Genomic DNA, 16,416 nt, shown 5'->3' on the forward strand with positions numbered 1-16,416 from the left:
TGAACGAACGTAGCCTGAATAGACGGCGTTTCTAGCCAGGCCCCTGGGAAATTGATGACTAAAACCTCTGACAGAAGTCAGGAGAATTAGGAACATCTACATGTTCACAGCCTTTTCCTTGCATGAATAGTACCCTAGCCTAGGGGCGCGGGTAACTGTCATTTTGGGACAAAATTGTTTGCCATGTTAAATACCAAGGTTCTTTCATTCACAACCAAGCATTTCACACGAGCCAACGTTTCGATGACCATCTGTCATCTTCATCAGGGCAATACTGACTGGTTCACAGCACACTGAAGCTGGGTGTAACTGCTAACAATGCAGCCACAGACGTAAAGTATTGTTACATTTAATAGATACTGTTAAGCGACAATGGTGAGATGATGCGGTTCCAAATGTAAAATACAGGATCGTGGTAATCGCTGTGTCCCAAGCAGATATGGGGGTTCAAGCAGATACGACCCCCCCCCCCCAAAAAAGGAAAAAATCGCTAGTAAAACGCTAGTGGGAAGGTCTGTAACGGAGGCTAGGTTCATCCGGCATTATAATCATATCATGCATAAATAATGGAGCAGGTAACTGACATTATCCCCACAACACCACGCCCTCACGAAGGACAGAGGTCGCCCACTGATGCAATGATAAACGGTAGATGAAACGTGTCACTAGGTGAAACCACTGTACATATTACTCTCGCACGTAGGAACACCGTAGTACGTACAATGCAGCTCTAATCGGTGTGTTTTCCCGACGTTCCGTGTTCATTTGTACCCGCTCACCTGGTAGCGCCACGCAGGTGTCATAAACACACCTGGATGGCCGAAGAAGTGGAGCTTGGAGCACAGGTAAAAGTCATTTTGGGGTAATATGCTATCTATCATATCATTTGTACGTGTATCTATCAAAACATTTTCTCTTCCCCTCTTTCTAGTGTGAGTGTGTGCTTCTCTGTGTGTGGTTCTGTGTGTGTGTATGTGTGAAAGAGAGAGAAAGAGAGAGAGAGAGAGAGAGAGAGAGAGAGAGAGAGAGAGAGAGAGAGAGGGGGGGAGAGAAAATGTGTGAATGTGCTTGTATGTGTTTGTGTTTTTTAGAATGACTGACATATATACGGTGTGCGTAGTTATTCACTATCATGTAATGGATAATTGCTAGCATCAGAAACAAAACACCGTGCTTAATTACACATGGGTGTCTATTATCTAAGGTGACTACTGTATTTTAGGAACGCCGTCTGACGCCTTGAGCATTGTTGTTGTGGCAAATGGACCCGCGTAGTTCAGTACGCTGCCATATTAAATCATATGGGCAGGAATATCATAGGCTAACATTCAAAATATACCCAAAAACCTGGCTGGAAAAACATGACCATTATGCCCTAACCAAGCCGAGAACGTTATTTTTTAGATCGGATCAGTGCCTTTAGGGAAATGTCATGTACGTTCGACGACCCCCCGTAGGGTATGCCTGGATTGTCTGGTGACTTGTCTTTGTACTACAGCAGAACTTGCACGTTCTCACTGTCGTGATCTGGACAAGCCATGAGCATTTCCGAAAATAATTGCATCAGTTTGGTAGAAAATAGGACATTGGAGTTTTCTTTTAGGGGAGACTAAAGGGATTGCGCCTGCGCCCAGACCCCGCGATGAGAGACCAAGTAAAAAACATGGTTTAAACCATTGAAAATTCTTGTTTGGTGGGATTTGTTGTGAAATCTGATCTATGAGCAATATAGGATTGGCTGTGGTAGGATAGACTCTGTATTTGCTGAATTAGTTGAAATAAATGGTCTTTCTTTACCTTGTGGGGTTTGGCACCCCCCTGATATAGTGGGATGGTCTTCAACTGGGTGTTTGAAGCCTGTAGGACCTATCCAAGGGTTCTGATTAGGGGAGGGGGGTTATCTGGAGAATAGCCGTATAGAATTTGTCAGGGATGAATCTGATGACAGTTTACATAACTGGTAAGTATTCGAGGGTAAGTTATTGTAGTCTGATGTTTTGATTCCTGAGATAATGACACCTTCTTTTTCTTAACTTCACCATAGGGCTACATGCATTACTGCCATTTATTGTAACCCTTTAGTCTCCCCTATACACAACCAGAAATCCCTCACCTGCTGACGTTTTGTGTTCTCGGTGCAAAAGCGCCACCTACTTCGGCTACATATATATATATATATATATAGCGGCAAGAAACAGAGGCTCTTTGGAAGGTGTCTGATAGACACCAAAACGTCAGCAGGTGAGACATAACTGTTTGTGTAAAAACAATCCAATATCCTAAGCCATGGTCATCATTTTCTTTATCTATGAAATCCATGTTCACCAGGATTGTGAGGCGTACCTGCGGAACTATGGGTACCTCAGAACAGAACCTGGCGACTGTACACAACAACGCCAGGGTAGAAAGGGGAAAAGGGAGAAACACGTCTGGATCAGGAAAACGAAGGCGACGAAGAAGACAAACAGGGGAGCGCTGAAACTCGCCATCAGTGACTTGCAACGGTTCGCGGAAATCAAGAAAACAGGTGTAGCACTGTAGTCTCTTCTTCATCAGGGAAATGTGTTGCTACTTAATCTGCATTTTGAGTAAGGAATGTCAAAACCGGCATTTCCTGTGGCAATATATGCCCCTTTTTCTCTGACTTGTGTACTTATAGATAGTCAGAAAAGCTTCTCATTGTATCAGAATTGCAGTTTTTTGCACCCACTGACAAGTAGGAACCAGGAGAGCAGTGGTTTTACGCGTCTTTCAAACTTTAGAAAATAGATATTAAAGTTCAACTCGACCAGCCATTTATTCTATTTCTTTTCAGCCTTGCTAGTGGTAATTCCGTTTGATACACGGTTTTTAAGTTGTCAGCGTTTTTGATAAACCGGTACACGAATTTAAGTACGTATTCGCAGTGAGATACAGGGAGGGTCATATGTTAAAATTGAAGTCCCTTCACACATAAACAGAATATTTCGAAACATGTTTACTACTTAGTGTCCTTAACCTTTGACATATTACCCATAATGCATTTGGCAGCGCATGCGCAGTTTTAGCCGACAACTGACTTACCAAGTTCAATTTTCGCAGGAAAACTTGACCGTGAGACATGTGACCTCATCAGCCGGAAGCGGTGCCCTCACAGTGACCCTGTTCCCATGGTAACGACCAGGAGCACCGCCCACAATGCGCACCCTCAACCGGGAGGAACCATTCGCAAGTGGGGGAGGCTAGACCTCACCTACCGCATCAAGACTTACCCAGGGGAGAACCGTTTATTGCGTGAAGAGGTGGATGAGACCATTGCGAGAGCTTTTCAGGTACGAAAAAGCTGTTGTTATCTATCAAATGAAACAGATACTTAGGCATCGAATGAGTACCATAATTGTGACTGTATCCAAATTTCACGCATTCGACCCAAGTCAGTCGAGTATTATGTAGACAGAGAGAAACAGACAGGCAGAAAGAGAAAGAGAGAGAAAAACAGAGAAAGACAGAAAGAGAGAACAGAGAGAGAGAGAGAGAGAGAGAGAGAGAGAGAGAGAGACAGAAAGACAGAAAGAGGGAGAGACAGTCGGAAAGAAAAAGAGAGGCAGGCAAACAGAAAGAGAGAGAGAGTAAAAACAAGAAATTAGCGAATAAAATTAGCAAATAAAACAATCAAGTAAATGCTTTTTACAGGCTTGGGCAGACGTCACACCCCTGACGTTCCAACCAGTGACGGAAAAGGCCGACATCGAGATCGAGTTTGCCCGAGGCAAGCACGGAAACTGCCGATTCCACTTCGACGGCTCCGGAAACACGCTGGCGCATGCGTACTTTCCCGGGGAAGGCCTTCTGGGCGACGTCCATTTTGACGCGGCCGAACGTTGGACGATCCAATCACCGCAGGGTAAACAGGGGGTTGGGGTTCGCTTATTATACCCATGAAAATTGGAGATATTGTTTTTGGTGTGTCTGTGTGTCAGTCTGTGTGTGTGTGTGTGTTTCCGGACTATTGTAGTCAGCATAACTCAAGAACCTCGGGATGGATTACGATGATATTCGGTATGTGGGTAGCTGTTGGGAAGACAATGGTCAGGGTCAGTTTTTGGCCCCCTGGCATATCACCTTGGCACTGCAACAGAACTTCCGTTTTTGCTATATTTTAACCTTGTTTGCTTGTTGCTATTTACAGTATTTTAAAGAAACCGAAGGACAAAATAAAACTTGAGAAGAAGATAGGAAAACTGGATTATGTAAAGAACTTGAAAATGTCGACTCATGGGTCAACATAAACTAAGAAATCTCAACAAAAAAGTCTCGTCGAGCCATATATCAAATGTATAAGCAGTTCAAATTGCAAAATTTGCTGTTGGTTTTGTTTTTCTTCTGTAATTATTATTCACCTCATCAACTCACCTGAAAACAATACTCATTAAGATCGAGCTACTCAATGTTCAACCATAAACTAAATAGCCTGGAGTAAGCTAATAAGGCTGGACTCAAGGCTAAAACTAAATGGGTTTTGATGAAAGATGTTCTTTCCCATATGAATCGTTTTGTTCTAATAGGAATTGACGTAATTATTAATGCGATGCCCTATCACATGTTGTTGTTTTTCATGTAGTATTATTTTTTTTAGGCACCAACTTGTTTATCGTAGCTGTTCACGAGCTCGGCCACAGCCTCGGTCTGGACCATGCTGACCACAAGGACGCCGTCATGTATCCATGGTACCCGGGTTACCTGGGGTCATCATACCTATACGAGCTTCCCGCGGTTGACGTCATGGCCATTCAGGCATTATACGGAGGTAAGCTAGATTACAGTTTAAGAATAGATGGATATAAAAATAAATTAAAGAAGGAAGGAATGAGAGAAGGAAGGAAGGAATTGATGTATGAATAAATGTGTCTTCAAAGCCATAGACAACTAAAAAAAACTACATCCTTCTGTATTAACTAAGATCAAACTTTTCATTCAACACTGTAAAGAGATTGCGACTCACCCAAATTTAACATCCTTCTGTGTTGCGACCAAAAAAACAAAACGATGTCAGTTATTCTGTAATACTTCTTAAATATTTATATTTTTCTGCAGCTCCATGACAAGCACGTCAAACCGAACTGAAAACGCTTCAGCTGCTACTCACGACCTCCTGAAAGTCTTCTAAGGTGTTTTATATCAAAAGAAGGTTTATAGTTTTATACTAGTATTCTAATACTTCCTTTTTGCGAGGTATGAAAAAAGATTGTACACTTAATCTTGGTTATATGTTTGAGATTTGCCTATACATACGGCAAAAAAGTATAACTATAGAATTCTTGCCTACATTGCCTACGTAGAATTCTACATCCATGAAAAGAATTAACCGTTATAACAAACGTATCAATGTAATAAATGCTTCTGTATATTTGAAACAAATGTAATCTGGTTGTCTCATCACTATATGATCAATAAGCAAAACGATGTGCTATTTTTTTACGATGATGTTTCCCCTCAAAGTCTTGACCTGTCTGTGGTCGGAACGCTGGATAATGATATAAGTTTTGATGTAAGTCCAACATAAACTGTGCAACAATTTTGGGAACATTTAGTTTCATATAGGTACACCTGTGTCATAGCGAAAATGTGTGTATCAAATGAAATTCGTAACTAGTTAGTAACCGTTGGTCGCTTTAATGGCCGCCATACTCGCATCAAAGGAACAAAGGTCAAGGTCAGCAGCTGTTACCTGGCGTACAGGTGTCAGTGACACATGTACAGTTCACGGCACCTGGTCTGCGTTTCCGTGGGTAACGAGTAGTGAGTTAAGCAGTGCGGATTCTCTGAACACCATGGGGCCAGCATCCGTACACGGACGTCTCTCCTATCTGTGTGCACTCTCAAACTAGTCATTCGTCGGCTGTAAGACTTCCTTCAAAACAAGAAGAAGCCATTACAACACCCCCGTCGTTATGCAAACCCGCCGTTCCCCAGTGTATTATACATCTGCCCAGGTAAACAATAGGCACGGCTACGACTCACCTGAGCGAGCGCGGGTTGGCTTCATGACGTCACCTGTGACCTGGTGTGACCGGTTTCCACACGACGAGGTGGCCTGCTGACTGTGAGTACTGATTTGTTTGGCACGAATTCGTCCACTGTGTTCTCTTGTTTGCTCCCTTGTTAGTCAGTACACAACGTAAACTCTGAACACGCATTGGTGACAAAATAGACAAAAGCACAGTATGGCTACTTGTTCCGCAACTACCATTCAATGAATTCAGAATCAGAGGCAGTGTTGTACATTTCCCTGCTAAGGCTTTTCATTCTACATAATTATTGTTGTTCCCTCCTTTCATGATTCATACCAAGTGTCTAATCAATAACAAACCACATCCAATCCCCTAACGTACAGCTTGTCAGTATCTTGATTCGATGTTGATTTAGAATTGTATGTTACATGTAGTACAATCGTCAGGGTCACTGACCTATATTTAATGTGACCTTGGAATTACGAGTAGGTATAAGTACATCATTACGTTTAGAAATAGGAAACGCAACATGCACACGGAACCTATGACAGTGTACACATTCGACAAAAGCGCCGCAAATTACAAATAGTATGTACTTACCACATAAGTACTACTTAGGCAAGTTTTGAAATGGCTTAGATCCGCCGACTTTGAGTGTGTCTCTGGCTGTAGATCTGTTCTGCTTGCAGTTTCGATCATTCCTACTTGTTTTCGTAGCTGTATGGCCGTCGACTCACTTTGCTTCCTCTTTTTAGAGTTTGTTTGGACGGTGGGTGGTGATACCACCAAGGTATCATAAACACGTATCGGCCTGGTTACCTTTCCAGACGTTCCTGTTCATTTGACATTGCAAGATTATAGAGACCGTGCATGTATGTTTTACTGAGTCTACTTTTGTCATAGTATCTGATCATCTGATGTCAAAAAACAAATTCGAGCCTAACGCAGTCATACTAACATCATTATCGATGACTCCACTCAGTGACACACGGAGAGGACAAAAATAGAACCCTGCCCCCAGGTATGGGTACTCTCTCTATAAACCCAAAATAGAGACAAAAAAAAGAAGAAAAAGTAGGAAGCCCGACAAAAACGCCTAAGAACACGTAAAAAACCCTGCCAGAACCCGTCCTCTGCTTGGAGAGTAAGGCATGGCAGTAATAATGACACCCCTTATATTTCAGAAGGTTCTATACAAAAGACAGACAGCTCGATGCCCCCTCTAGTAGGGCACGATAGTATCGTTTACTAGACCCTCCTTTCCACTAAACTGTGGTCGCTGAGCAACACTGAAATTTGATTGGTGTAACCCTTGATTTCATAATTGAAATATGATGCAAGAAGTAATAAAGTATAGTTTGAAAGACAACAAAACACACAATGTGTAAAGACTATCTGTGACAGCTTCTAGTGCAACTATTCAACATAGGATATTAGTGCCGTCTGGTGTCCAAGTTTCATTCCACGAAAGACAGTGGCGTCGTTTCCCTACCAGCTGTCTGTGCAACAATTACAGTAACTGTTAGTTTCATTCGTTTAAACGAACTATATAAAACAGCTTCCGTTAATCCCCCTTAGCTTTCACCATTTGACTAACTTACAAAAATCCATCTTACTACTAAAATCAACCAACCCACTTACGATACAAAACGTGGGTCTCTTTATTTTCCACTGACTTGAAAAAAGGTGTCAAACCCAACCATAGTCAACCTTAGTTAACATAGAACTTTCACAGTAGACTAGATGTCGATTCCCATGTATTTCCATGTACTTGTTTGTCTGCAATAAGCCTTCGGGCATGAACGTGCAATAAAGTTATCAAGTCATAAACAGGGTGACTTAACAACAGAAACAACAACAACGGAGATGATTCCAGTCTGACTAGGACGAGTATTCATAACTCATGCCACTAACCTCTCCAGGTACTAGGTAAACACAAAGAGAGGTCAATTAATGACCCAATCTACTGATAAAGAGGTGACGGTCTTCACACAATAGCTGCATTTAGAACTACCGCGGCTTCGAAAAGAAATATGTTCAACGTTTGTCGTGAAAATGAATGTCTTAATATTTTGTACACGACATGATATTTTGCTAAATGTGATCAAGGATCAAATAGGGACTACCTGGAGTACCTTATCAATGGTGACGACAGTTGTCCTATTTAAGAAGGGCAGAGACAAAACACAGACACTGCCCGTCCTCCTGCGCCGACATTGTCTGCTCCTGGGGTCAAGGACATCCAGGCAGTTGCTTTTGTTATCAATTGCAACTGTAATATAGTTTCATTAAGAAAGAGACAGCTGTATATGTACCTTTTCGAATTCCTAGCAATGTTTCTGTAAAAAGGATGGCTTAACAACGGCATTCACAGCAGCAGTTATGATTTCAGTCCAACTTGGAAGGGTATCTATAATTTATTTCGTAAGCCTCTATTGGTAAACAAAGAGAGGTCAATTTATGACCCCGTCTATTGATCTAAATCTAAAGGTAAAGGTTTTCATACAAAATTTCGCATTTAAAACTAACGCAGCTTCTAAAAGAGATACGTTTAAGGGCTGTTGTGAAAATTAGTGTCTTAATATTTTGAAAACCACAATTTTGATCTCGTTTTATTCAGTCGTCTAAAAATATCGTTGACTTTATCGCAGATTATGCCCGGAGGCCAACCGTGATCAACCGAACAATAGCGTTTACCTGGCGCACCTAGGGGCGTGGCGTCTCTGTGTAGCGTGGCTTCTATGTAGCGTCTCGGGAGGGTTAGAACAAACTCACCTGGCAGATAGAGAAGTCATACACGACTGGTTACAGGTGAGAGTTTTATTTTTTTTACAGAATTGAGGACAGCAAAGTGTTTCACGGTCATTTTTGTAAGTCTCGTTCCGCCATCATGTAGTATTGGTTGAGGCACAAGGTCATAGTGTAGTTTAAATATTCAGCAGGCCTTCTTAACTTTTTTATGTCGTAAGTTATTATTCATAGAATGCTGAATTCCTATCGTAAAGACGAACTTGAAGACCAACACCGACTAAAGGGCCACATTACTGTATGTTTGTACGGCCTGCAGTACAATGATATACGTCGCTATATAATCTATGGTACGCCGTGCAGGACAATATACAGTAAGTCGTAAAATATTCGCGGGGATATGTTTGTTGTTTACGCGGTGAACTCTCTGACTACAACGCAAACACAAATGTTCAGTCTTGCGTCATTGCGTTAAAGGTTATTTTCACCGCTAACTTAAAACACCGCGAAACCCTCGTTCTTTCGCGAAATTAAGTCGCCCGACATTACATCAGTTCACAGTATAGTCTCTGTGTGTCTTTGTCTCGCTGGGCGTCTAATATGGCATTGATATCTTTGTTTCAGCCAACTGAAACTAACCTCATGAATTCTGTATTCAGACTTGTAGTTTTTCTTCGGCGGTGAAGAGTCAGAAGGCTGCAGGTTAACAATACAGTCCTTTCTATATAATCCCAGTCCTCAAGATATACAGGGTCATAACTAGGTCAAGAGTTAGCCACCTACAACTGCCTACTACAGTCACCATTCCTTGTCATTTTAGTCCTTATTGTCATTACAGCATGGAAATAATTGGTAACAAGTCTTTTTTTTTCTGAGAGTAATGTTACTGTGATGTAAACTTGATCAAAATGTTCTTGTTTGTACATTTTTATACTCTGACCTTACCGCAGTTCCACATTTTTGTCCCCACCCCGCAGGGCATGCTGAAACACACCGGACGTGTTTGACATGGAGGAAGCCCACAGGCTATTCGCGGCAGGACTGCTAGGCGGCGCTCTTGCACTGCTGCTCACCAGCTTCTTCCCGTTCGGGTTACGTCACAGCAAAGGTGGGTGATTCCAGACCGGATTTATGATATGATGAAGAGAAGTACTAGTGTACATCCTGCTTTTTTTGTAGATTAAATGAGATGACAACAAAAATGCACCAAATCACCTTATGTGTTGCTCTTAGGAATGCATGAAAAGCCCCTTGTCACTTTAACACTTCACTTGATCATTGGGTAAACGCCAAAATATATTTCTAATTATAAGAAATTAATCAATGCAATTTAAACTCTTATATTGTATTTTGGGTCCCTTCTTCAGACTTTCTCAGGTTGATTGAATCCGTACATGTACAAAAACACGTTACCTAACAAACAGATGACCCCAATAGATGCCCAAATGTGGCAGGAAGTCTATAGTGCCCCCCGTCCATGCTGAAGAAAGGTTGATATGCTATAAAGCTTTCATCCTTACCTATGAGCGGAAAAGCGACCGAACCCTCCTTTTTGAGTTAGAAATAAACTTTTGACCTTTATTTTGTATTCTACGAAAGCAATGTTAATGTTCCTTCCTATTTGACGTGGATAGATCTGTCCTGTGTGGGCCCGTCCGGTCCTGTCCAGTGGTGGCTGGTGTACCCGGATGTTAACCTCCAGGGATGGATGTACGTGGACAACACGAGCCCCGCGCCTCTCAGGGTCAGTTCATTTATCTCCAAGAAGTTGTAAGAACCAGGCCCACTTTTTGTGTACAGAAATAGGCGTAAAACTGTTAGGAGATACGAGTTCATGTCACTTATTTTAGTGTTTGTTTGCTTGCTTGTTTGTTTGTTGTGTGAGAGCTTGTCATAAAAAAAGGGTCATTCTAGAAGTGTTTCATACTTAGTAGTGCTAACAAAAAGAGACTCCCCTCCTCCCCTCCCCAGATGGACTCCATCCCGCGACAGTCCGATCCCGTCATCCGGACCCTCAACAGCGTCACACGTGACGTCAGCAGGCTCCAGTACCCTAGCGACTCGGGGAGTAATGACAAACTAAAGCCTCAGGTTAGTCAGGTACGTACGCGTGTACGTTAAAAACTTCGCTATCATTTCGCGATGATTGGCCAGCGTAAAATACCCCTATTTGTGGAAGAGTTGCGAATAATATTCTTTTATCAAGGAACGTGATCATTTATTATAACAGGCTCCAAAAGTTAAAGTTCTTGTATGACGTTTTTCCCATTCCAGGGTTTTCTGGCCTACACCTTGTACAGCGGGGTCTGGGTGTCGTACGTGGGGTCAACGACCGGAAAACTTGGCGATGATACCAAGAACATGATGACGTGTGCAACTATAAAAGGTATATATACACGAAACAAACATTGAAACAGAGTATAGCGGACTGATCTCGGTTCCCCATCATTTTTTTCCCAGTAAAGCCCATTGATGCTCGTGACTTTATATGAATATGATATATTGTCGTCTCATATCTAGGAGAGAAAACTGTATCTCAAGCCGTTGCCATAGTGATGGCACATAACCCTAGACTCGTCCAACCGGAAGCGACGTCACGAGGGGGTGACCTGCAGGAAGCAATACTTCTGGGTCAGCAATTTCATATGATGAGAGCTTTTGAAGCACACTGGGTCAGTAAATACGCTTTTCTTTCTTTTACTGTAGTCTGTTGAATAATTAACGTCCATTTTTTCGTGTTAACCGTCATCACCAACGCATGATTCAAAAAATAAAAAAAAATGAATATCATTAGTAAAAAAGGCAGTTGTTTTTAAGAAAAAAGGACAAGTTCACCAAAACATTGCTTGTTCTTTCGGGCTAGCCTCTACCAGACCCTCTAATGGCTGGATAAATAGTAGAAATTGGCCAAATAGAGATAATAGCATGCTAAGGGAGTCGGCTACGGAGAGAGGGTCCAATCTGGAGCCTGCAAGTGAAACCCTGGCTAATATTTTGTTCCATATAGCCGGCGTAGTTGGTCTGGTAAAGACTACTTTCGGGCCCTGAAGAACCTTCAAGTAGACATCGAAACAATAAGCAGTTCGATATGCTATGCATTGTCTTTTTAATCAAGGCTCGTAAATATACAATTGCTAGCTGTGCAATATAATCTCCAAGCAGATCTACACCGGTGCATTAATCGTATAAGCTAGCCAAAGAAGCTTATACGATTTTTGCCCCGGTGTAGACCTTCTTGGAGATTAGTGCAATATACTTTTACAGGAATGTCTGCACTCAACCCAAGCCTCCCTCTACACAAGCTGCTACCGAAGTATTCATACTCAGGGTGTCAGCGCTTCGGCCAGGATCGGCAGCCCCTCGGCACAAATCGGCAGTGCTTCGTCAAAAGTCGGCAGTCGTTCGGCTGGGATCGGCAAGCCGCTAGGGAATCGACCTGTGTGCATAGGAATGTCCACATCATCTGAAAGGGTGTGTTGGACTTTATTGTCACTCACCTAAAGCGATATGTTTCAGAAGAGGTGCCTTAAGCTTGTAACGGAGTTTTGTCAAACAATAGCTTCGAACACTGGCGTTGAATAGCTTTATCGCCGCCGGCTTTGGTTGGTTTAGAATCATGTTAGTTGTGTAAAAGCGACATACCATGAAATGTTGCTTCAAATGTACATTTTTATCTACAGAAACCATTGTTAATTCAATTTCATCTGTTTTACAGTCGTAAATGCTATTGTTGTAGAATTAACTTTAATTTTTTTTTCTAAGCAGGGAGGAGGTTTTCAAATCACAGTTGTAGACTGTCGAGACGGAGAGGTCCCGACTGCGCCGTCACAGCCCCTGTTCGCTCTGGTCGGAAACCCCGAGGTGGACACGAGTCACGTGGTCTGCGCAGGGAACTTACTGCGCACGGAAGGGGCGGCTGATCTGGTACGAGACTACTTTTGCTTTCTGCACTCTCCCGTCACTTCATTAGCCTAGTATTCAGACATATCATAGCTGCCGAGTCTCTTTCGCCTTCTCCGGATCCGCAGATAGCTTTCTCTTCAAAGGTAGTACCTGTACCCATGTAATTCAGTTGGTGATCATGTAAATTTTCATCATGTAATAGCAATATTTTTTGGTACAGCCAAGCTTGTCCTAGTGATCAACTTTACATGAAAACACCTGTCCAATGTGACCACTTTTTGATGGTCTATTTGTCCCTTAAGTGATAAATATATGGATAGATCTGACTGTATTAATCTGTATTCTCCTCCGTACCTGTCTACTGCGATTATTGACGCTATGTCCCTTGATTGATCCTACAAAGACAGATCTGACTGTTTTCTCCTCCTTACCTCAGCTCTGCGTGTCGCACCCCGAACTGTGGCTGACCCTGAAGCAGGCCGGCAGAACCGCAAGTGTCGATGGGAAGCCGGAGTGCGGGGTCAAACCCTGCGGTGCCGAGTCCGGGGCCGACGGACGGAAGGAAGGAGACCAGACTAAGGAGACACCGGTTCCCGTCAAGACTGGAGAGGCGGAATCAAAGCCAAAGGAGGAGAAGAAGAAGTGAGTCAAATAGGGGCGTGCATTAATGCATTTATCTGAAAACTACGAATATGCGGGTTAAACAGTTTGAAGCTACCTTATTAATGACAAGAATGAGATGATTTTCATAAAATGTTCTGCTTTTTTTTCACCTGCAGGCCAAGAAAAACCAAGCTGGGATACTGCGTACAAAACCAAGGTAAGGAAACATGAGTTAGAGAACAGTCTATCTCTTCGTATTATATTTGCCTAGTACTCAGGAAGACCTACTCAGCATGCTGAAGGGAGACCTGAAGCTTAAGCACAGAGGGCGAGGCCCTCCCACAACAGGAAAGAAACTCCGAGAGCTAAGGGAGCTCGCAGGATGCAAGGACACGTGGAAGAAGATAAAGAAAGACTGAATGCAGCTGCAGGACGTTTCAACGACTTCAGATGCAGAAGCCAGTGGATGATGATGATGACTCAGATGATCTTTCATGCTTAAAAAAAGATATTCTTAATTCCACAGATTTCACATCAACCATATAATCAAGATTAGCCTCGGGTTGTGAGGTAAAACCAAAGATGATGAACGTAAAGAAGAATGAAAAGAGAAACCAGTGACATCGTTAAAACTATTAATGAAATAACTGTCATTAAGACATCCTTAACCCACCAAACTACCAGCATATACTATGGTTAATCATTCAGTTAATTGATAGATTGATCGATTGATTTGCCAATCTTTCCCCTAGTGACGCAGGAGGCTCCGCAGCCGGAGTGCGCAGATCTCTGCTCGTACCACAGCAGCAGCTTCCAGCAGGTTAATTTTTTCATATGATAAAAAACAGCAGATTAATTTATCGATCGATTGATTGATCGATAGATCGATCGAATGAATGATTAATTGATCTATAGATATACCCCACCCCTAGTGATGATTGATCGATTGATCCCCTATATAGTGACCCAGGAAGCCCCAGAGCAGGAGTGCGCTGATGTCTGATCTCCTTAGAACAGCAACTGCCGGTAGCTCCTTTTTCTGTTACCACAAAGAACAATATTCATTGATTTATCGATAAATTGATCGGTTTCCCCCCTAGTGACTCAGGAAGTCCCAGAGCAGGAGTGTGCGAACCTCTGCTCCTACCAGAACAGCAACTGCCGGCAGTTCTTCGCGGGGAGCCCGTGGCCCGCCAGCAGCTACACCACCGTGGGCTCGCGGCACAGCTGCCCGGTGTGCCAGACCACGGCCGGGGAGGGCACGCCGCTGTACGCCGCCGTCTACAACATGCACTACCGCGTACCGGAGTATACTGCCTCCGCCATCACACGGGACCCGGACGGGGAAACCTACGACCGGCCAGACTCCGACCTGTGGTACCGCGCACAACTGGGTGAGTCAACGTCACTGCGAACTTGCCAAAACAATTTGTCTGTGCGCAATAAAACAGTTACGCAAACAACTGGATGGATGTTAGAAACGGTCAGACGTTTCTGAAAGTATTGACTACATTTCGGCCGTATAGGAAAATTTGTAATCTGCTTTAAACCATAGCTTTCAATCTTATCGAAACCAACAGGTCTGTGTCCAACTGATCTCCATGAGGCCATTGAGGACGACTGTGACAACGACACTGCAACCTGGGGCATCACGGGAAGGGACGACCTCTGCCCTCTGCCCTCTGACGTCACGGACATGCTGTGGCGGTACGACGGTTGCGGGAAGTGCCAGTCTCTGTCCGGGGACTACAGCGGCTGCGGGTACTACTTCAACAGGGGGCATCTCAACCCAAACTCCATCAACAACCAGCAACAGGACGTGCAGGAGGGAACCTTCAGCCTGCTCAACTCAGCTCCGCAGGTAAGGCAATCTGTTACCATAGCAACCACGGTAACTATAGCAACCCAAACTCCGTCAACAACCAGCAGCAGGACGTGCAGGAGGGAACCTTCAGCCTGCTCAACTCAGCTCCGCAGGTAAGGCAATCTGTTACCATAGCAACCACGGTAACCATAGCAACCCCATCAACAACCAGCAGCAGGACGTGCAGGAGGGAACCTTCAGCCTGCTCAACTCAGCTCCGCAGGTAAGGCAATCTGTTACCATAGCAACCACGGTAACCATAGCAACCCCATCAACAACCAGCAGCAGGACGTGCAGGAGGGAACCTTCAGCCTGCTCAACTCAGCTCCGCAGGTAAGGCAATCTGTTACCATAGCAACCACGGTAACCATAGCAACCCCAGCAACAACCAGCAGCAGGACGTGCAGGAGGGAACCTTCAGCCTGCTCAACTCAGCTCCGCAGGTAAGGCAATCTGTTACCATAGCAACCAAGGTAACCATAGCAACCACAGCAACAACCAGCAGCAGGACGTGCAGGAGGGAACCTTCAGCCTGCTCAACTCAGCTCCGCAGGTAAGGCAATCTGTTACCATAGCAACCACGGTAACCATAGCAACCACAGCAACAACCAGCAGCAGGACGTGCAGGAGGGAACCTTCAGCCTGCTCAACTCAGCTCCGCAGGTAAGGCAATCTGTTACCATAGCAACCACGGTAACCATAGCAACCCCAGCAACAACCAGCAGCAGGACGTGCAGGAGGGAACCTTCAGCCTGCTCAACTCAGCTCCGCAGGTAAGGCAATCTGTTACCATAGCAACCACGGTAACCATAGCAACCACAGCAACAACCAGCAGCAGGACGTGCAGGAGGGAACCTTCAGCCTGCTCAACTCAGCTCCGCAGGTAAGGCAATCTGTTACCATAGCAACCACGGTAACCATAGCAACCACAGCAACAACCAGCAGCAGGACGTGCAGGAGGGAACCTTCAGCCTGCTCAACTCAGCTCCGCAGGTAAGGCAATCTGTTACCATAGCAACCACGGTATCCATAGCAACCCGAACTCTATCAACAACCAGCAACAGGACGTGCAGGAGGGAACCTTCAGCCTGCTCAACTCAGCTCCGCAGGTAAGGCGGTCATTGTTACCATAGCAACCACGGTAACCATAGCAACCCGAACTCCATCAACAACCAGCAACAGGACGTGCAGGAGGGAACCTTCAGCCTGCTCAACTCAGCTCCGCAGGTAAGGCAATCTGTTACCATAGCAACCACGGTAACCACAGCAACCCGAACTCCATCAACAACCAGCAACAGGACGTGCAGG

At 44.1% G+C, this 16,416-nt stretch overlaps 3 protein-coding genes across 3 annotated transcripts; all 3 read left to right on the forward strand.

Annotated features, from left to right (window-relative positions):
- Nucleotides 1-473: 473 nt before the first annotated feature.
- On the forward strand, nt 474-5,216 carry LOC136441677 (macrophage metalloelastase-like). Its single transcript, XM_066438113.1, has 6 exons — nt 474-845; nt 2,329-2,527; nt 3,082-3,311; nt 3,673-3,883; nt 4,616-4,786; nt 5,074-5,216. The coding sequence occupies exons 1-6, from the start codon at nt 816-818 to the stop codon at nt 5,079-5,081; spliced, it is 849 nt and encodes a 282-aa protein (XP_066294210.1). The 5' UTR covers nt 474-815; the 3' UTR covers nt 5,082-5,216.
- A 3,424-nt stretch (nt 5,217-8,640) lies between these two features.
- LOC136441675 (uncharacterized) lies at nt 8,641-13,514 on the forward strand. The gene is made up of 11 exons (XM_066438110.1): nt 8,641-8,801; nt 8,973-9,036; nt 9,716-9,846; nt 10,373-10,482; nt 10,710-10,829; nt 11,013-11,124; nt 11,259-11,410; nt 12,003-12,209; nt 12,504-12,662; nt 13,078-13,283; nt 13,421-13,514. The coding sequence occupies exons 3-11, from the start codon at nt 9,747-9,749 to the stop codon at nt 13,473-13,475; spliced, it is 1,221 nt and encodes a 406-aa protein (XP_066294207.1). The 5' UTR covers nt 8,641-8,801; nt 8,973-9,036; nt 9,716-9,746; the 3' UTR covers nt 13,476-13,514.
- A 23-nt stretch (nt 13,515-13,537) lies between these two features.
- On the forward strand, nt 13,538-15,252 carry LOC136442728 (uncharacterized). Its single transcript, XM_066439672.1, has 3 exons — nt 13,538-13,628; nt 14,345-14,638; nt 14,825-15,252. Exons 1-3 carry the CDS (start codon nt 13,538-13,540, stop codon nt 15,223-15,225), a joined length of 786 nt encoding a protein of 261 aa, XP_066295769.1. The 3' UTR covers nt 15,226-15,252.
- Nucleotides 15,253-16,416: the final 1,164 nt, after the last annotated feature.

The sequence above is a fragment of the Branchiostoma lanceolatum genome, chromosome 9 (genome assembly GCF_035083965.1).
Source record: "Branchiostoma lanceolatum isolate klBraLanc5 chromosome 9, klBraLanc5.hap2, whole genome shotgun sequence".
In the NCBI taxonomy this organism is placed as follows: Eukaryota; Metazoa; Chordata; class Leptocardii; order Amphioxiformes; family Branchiostomatidae; genus Branchiostoma; species Branchiostoma lanceolatum.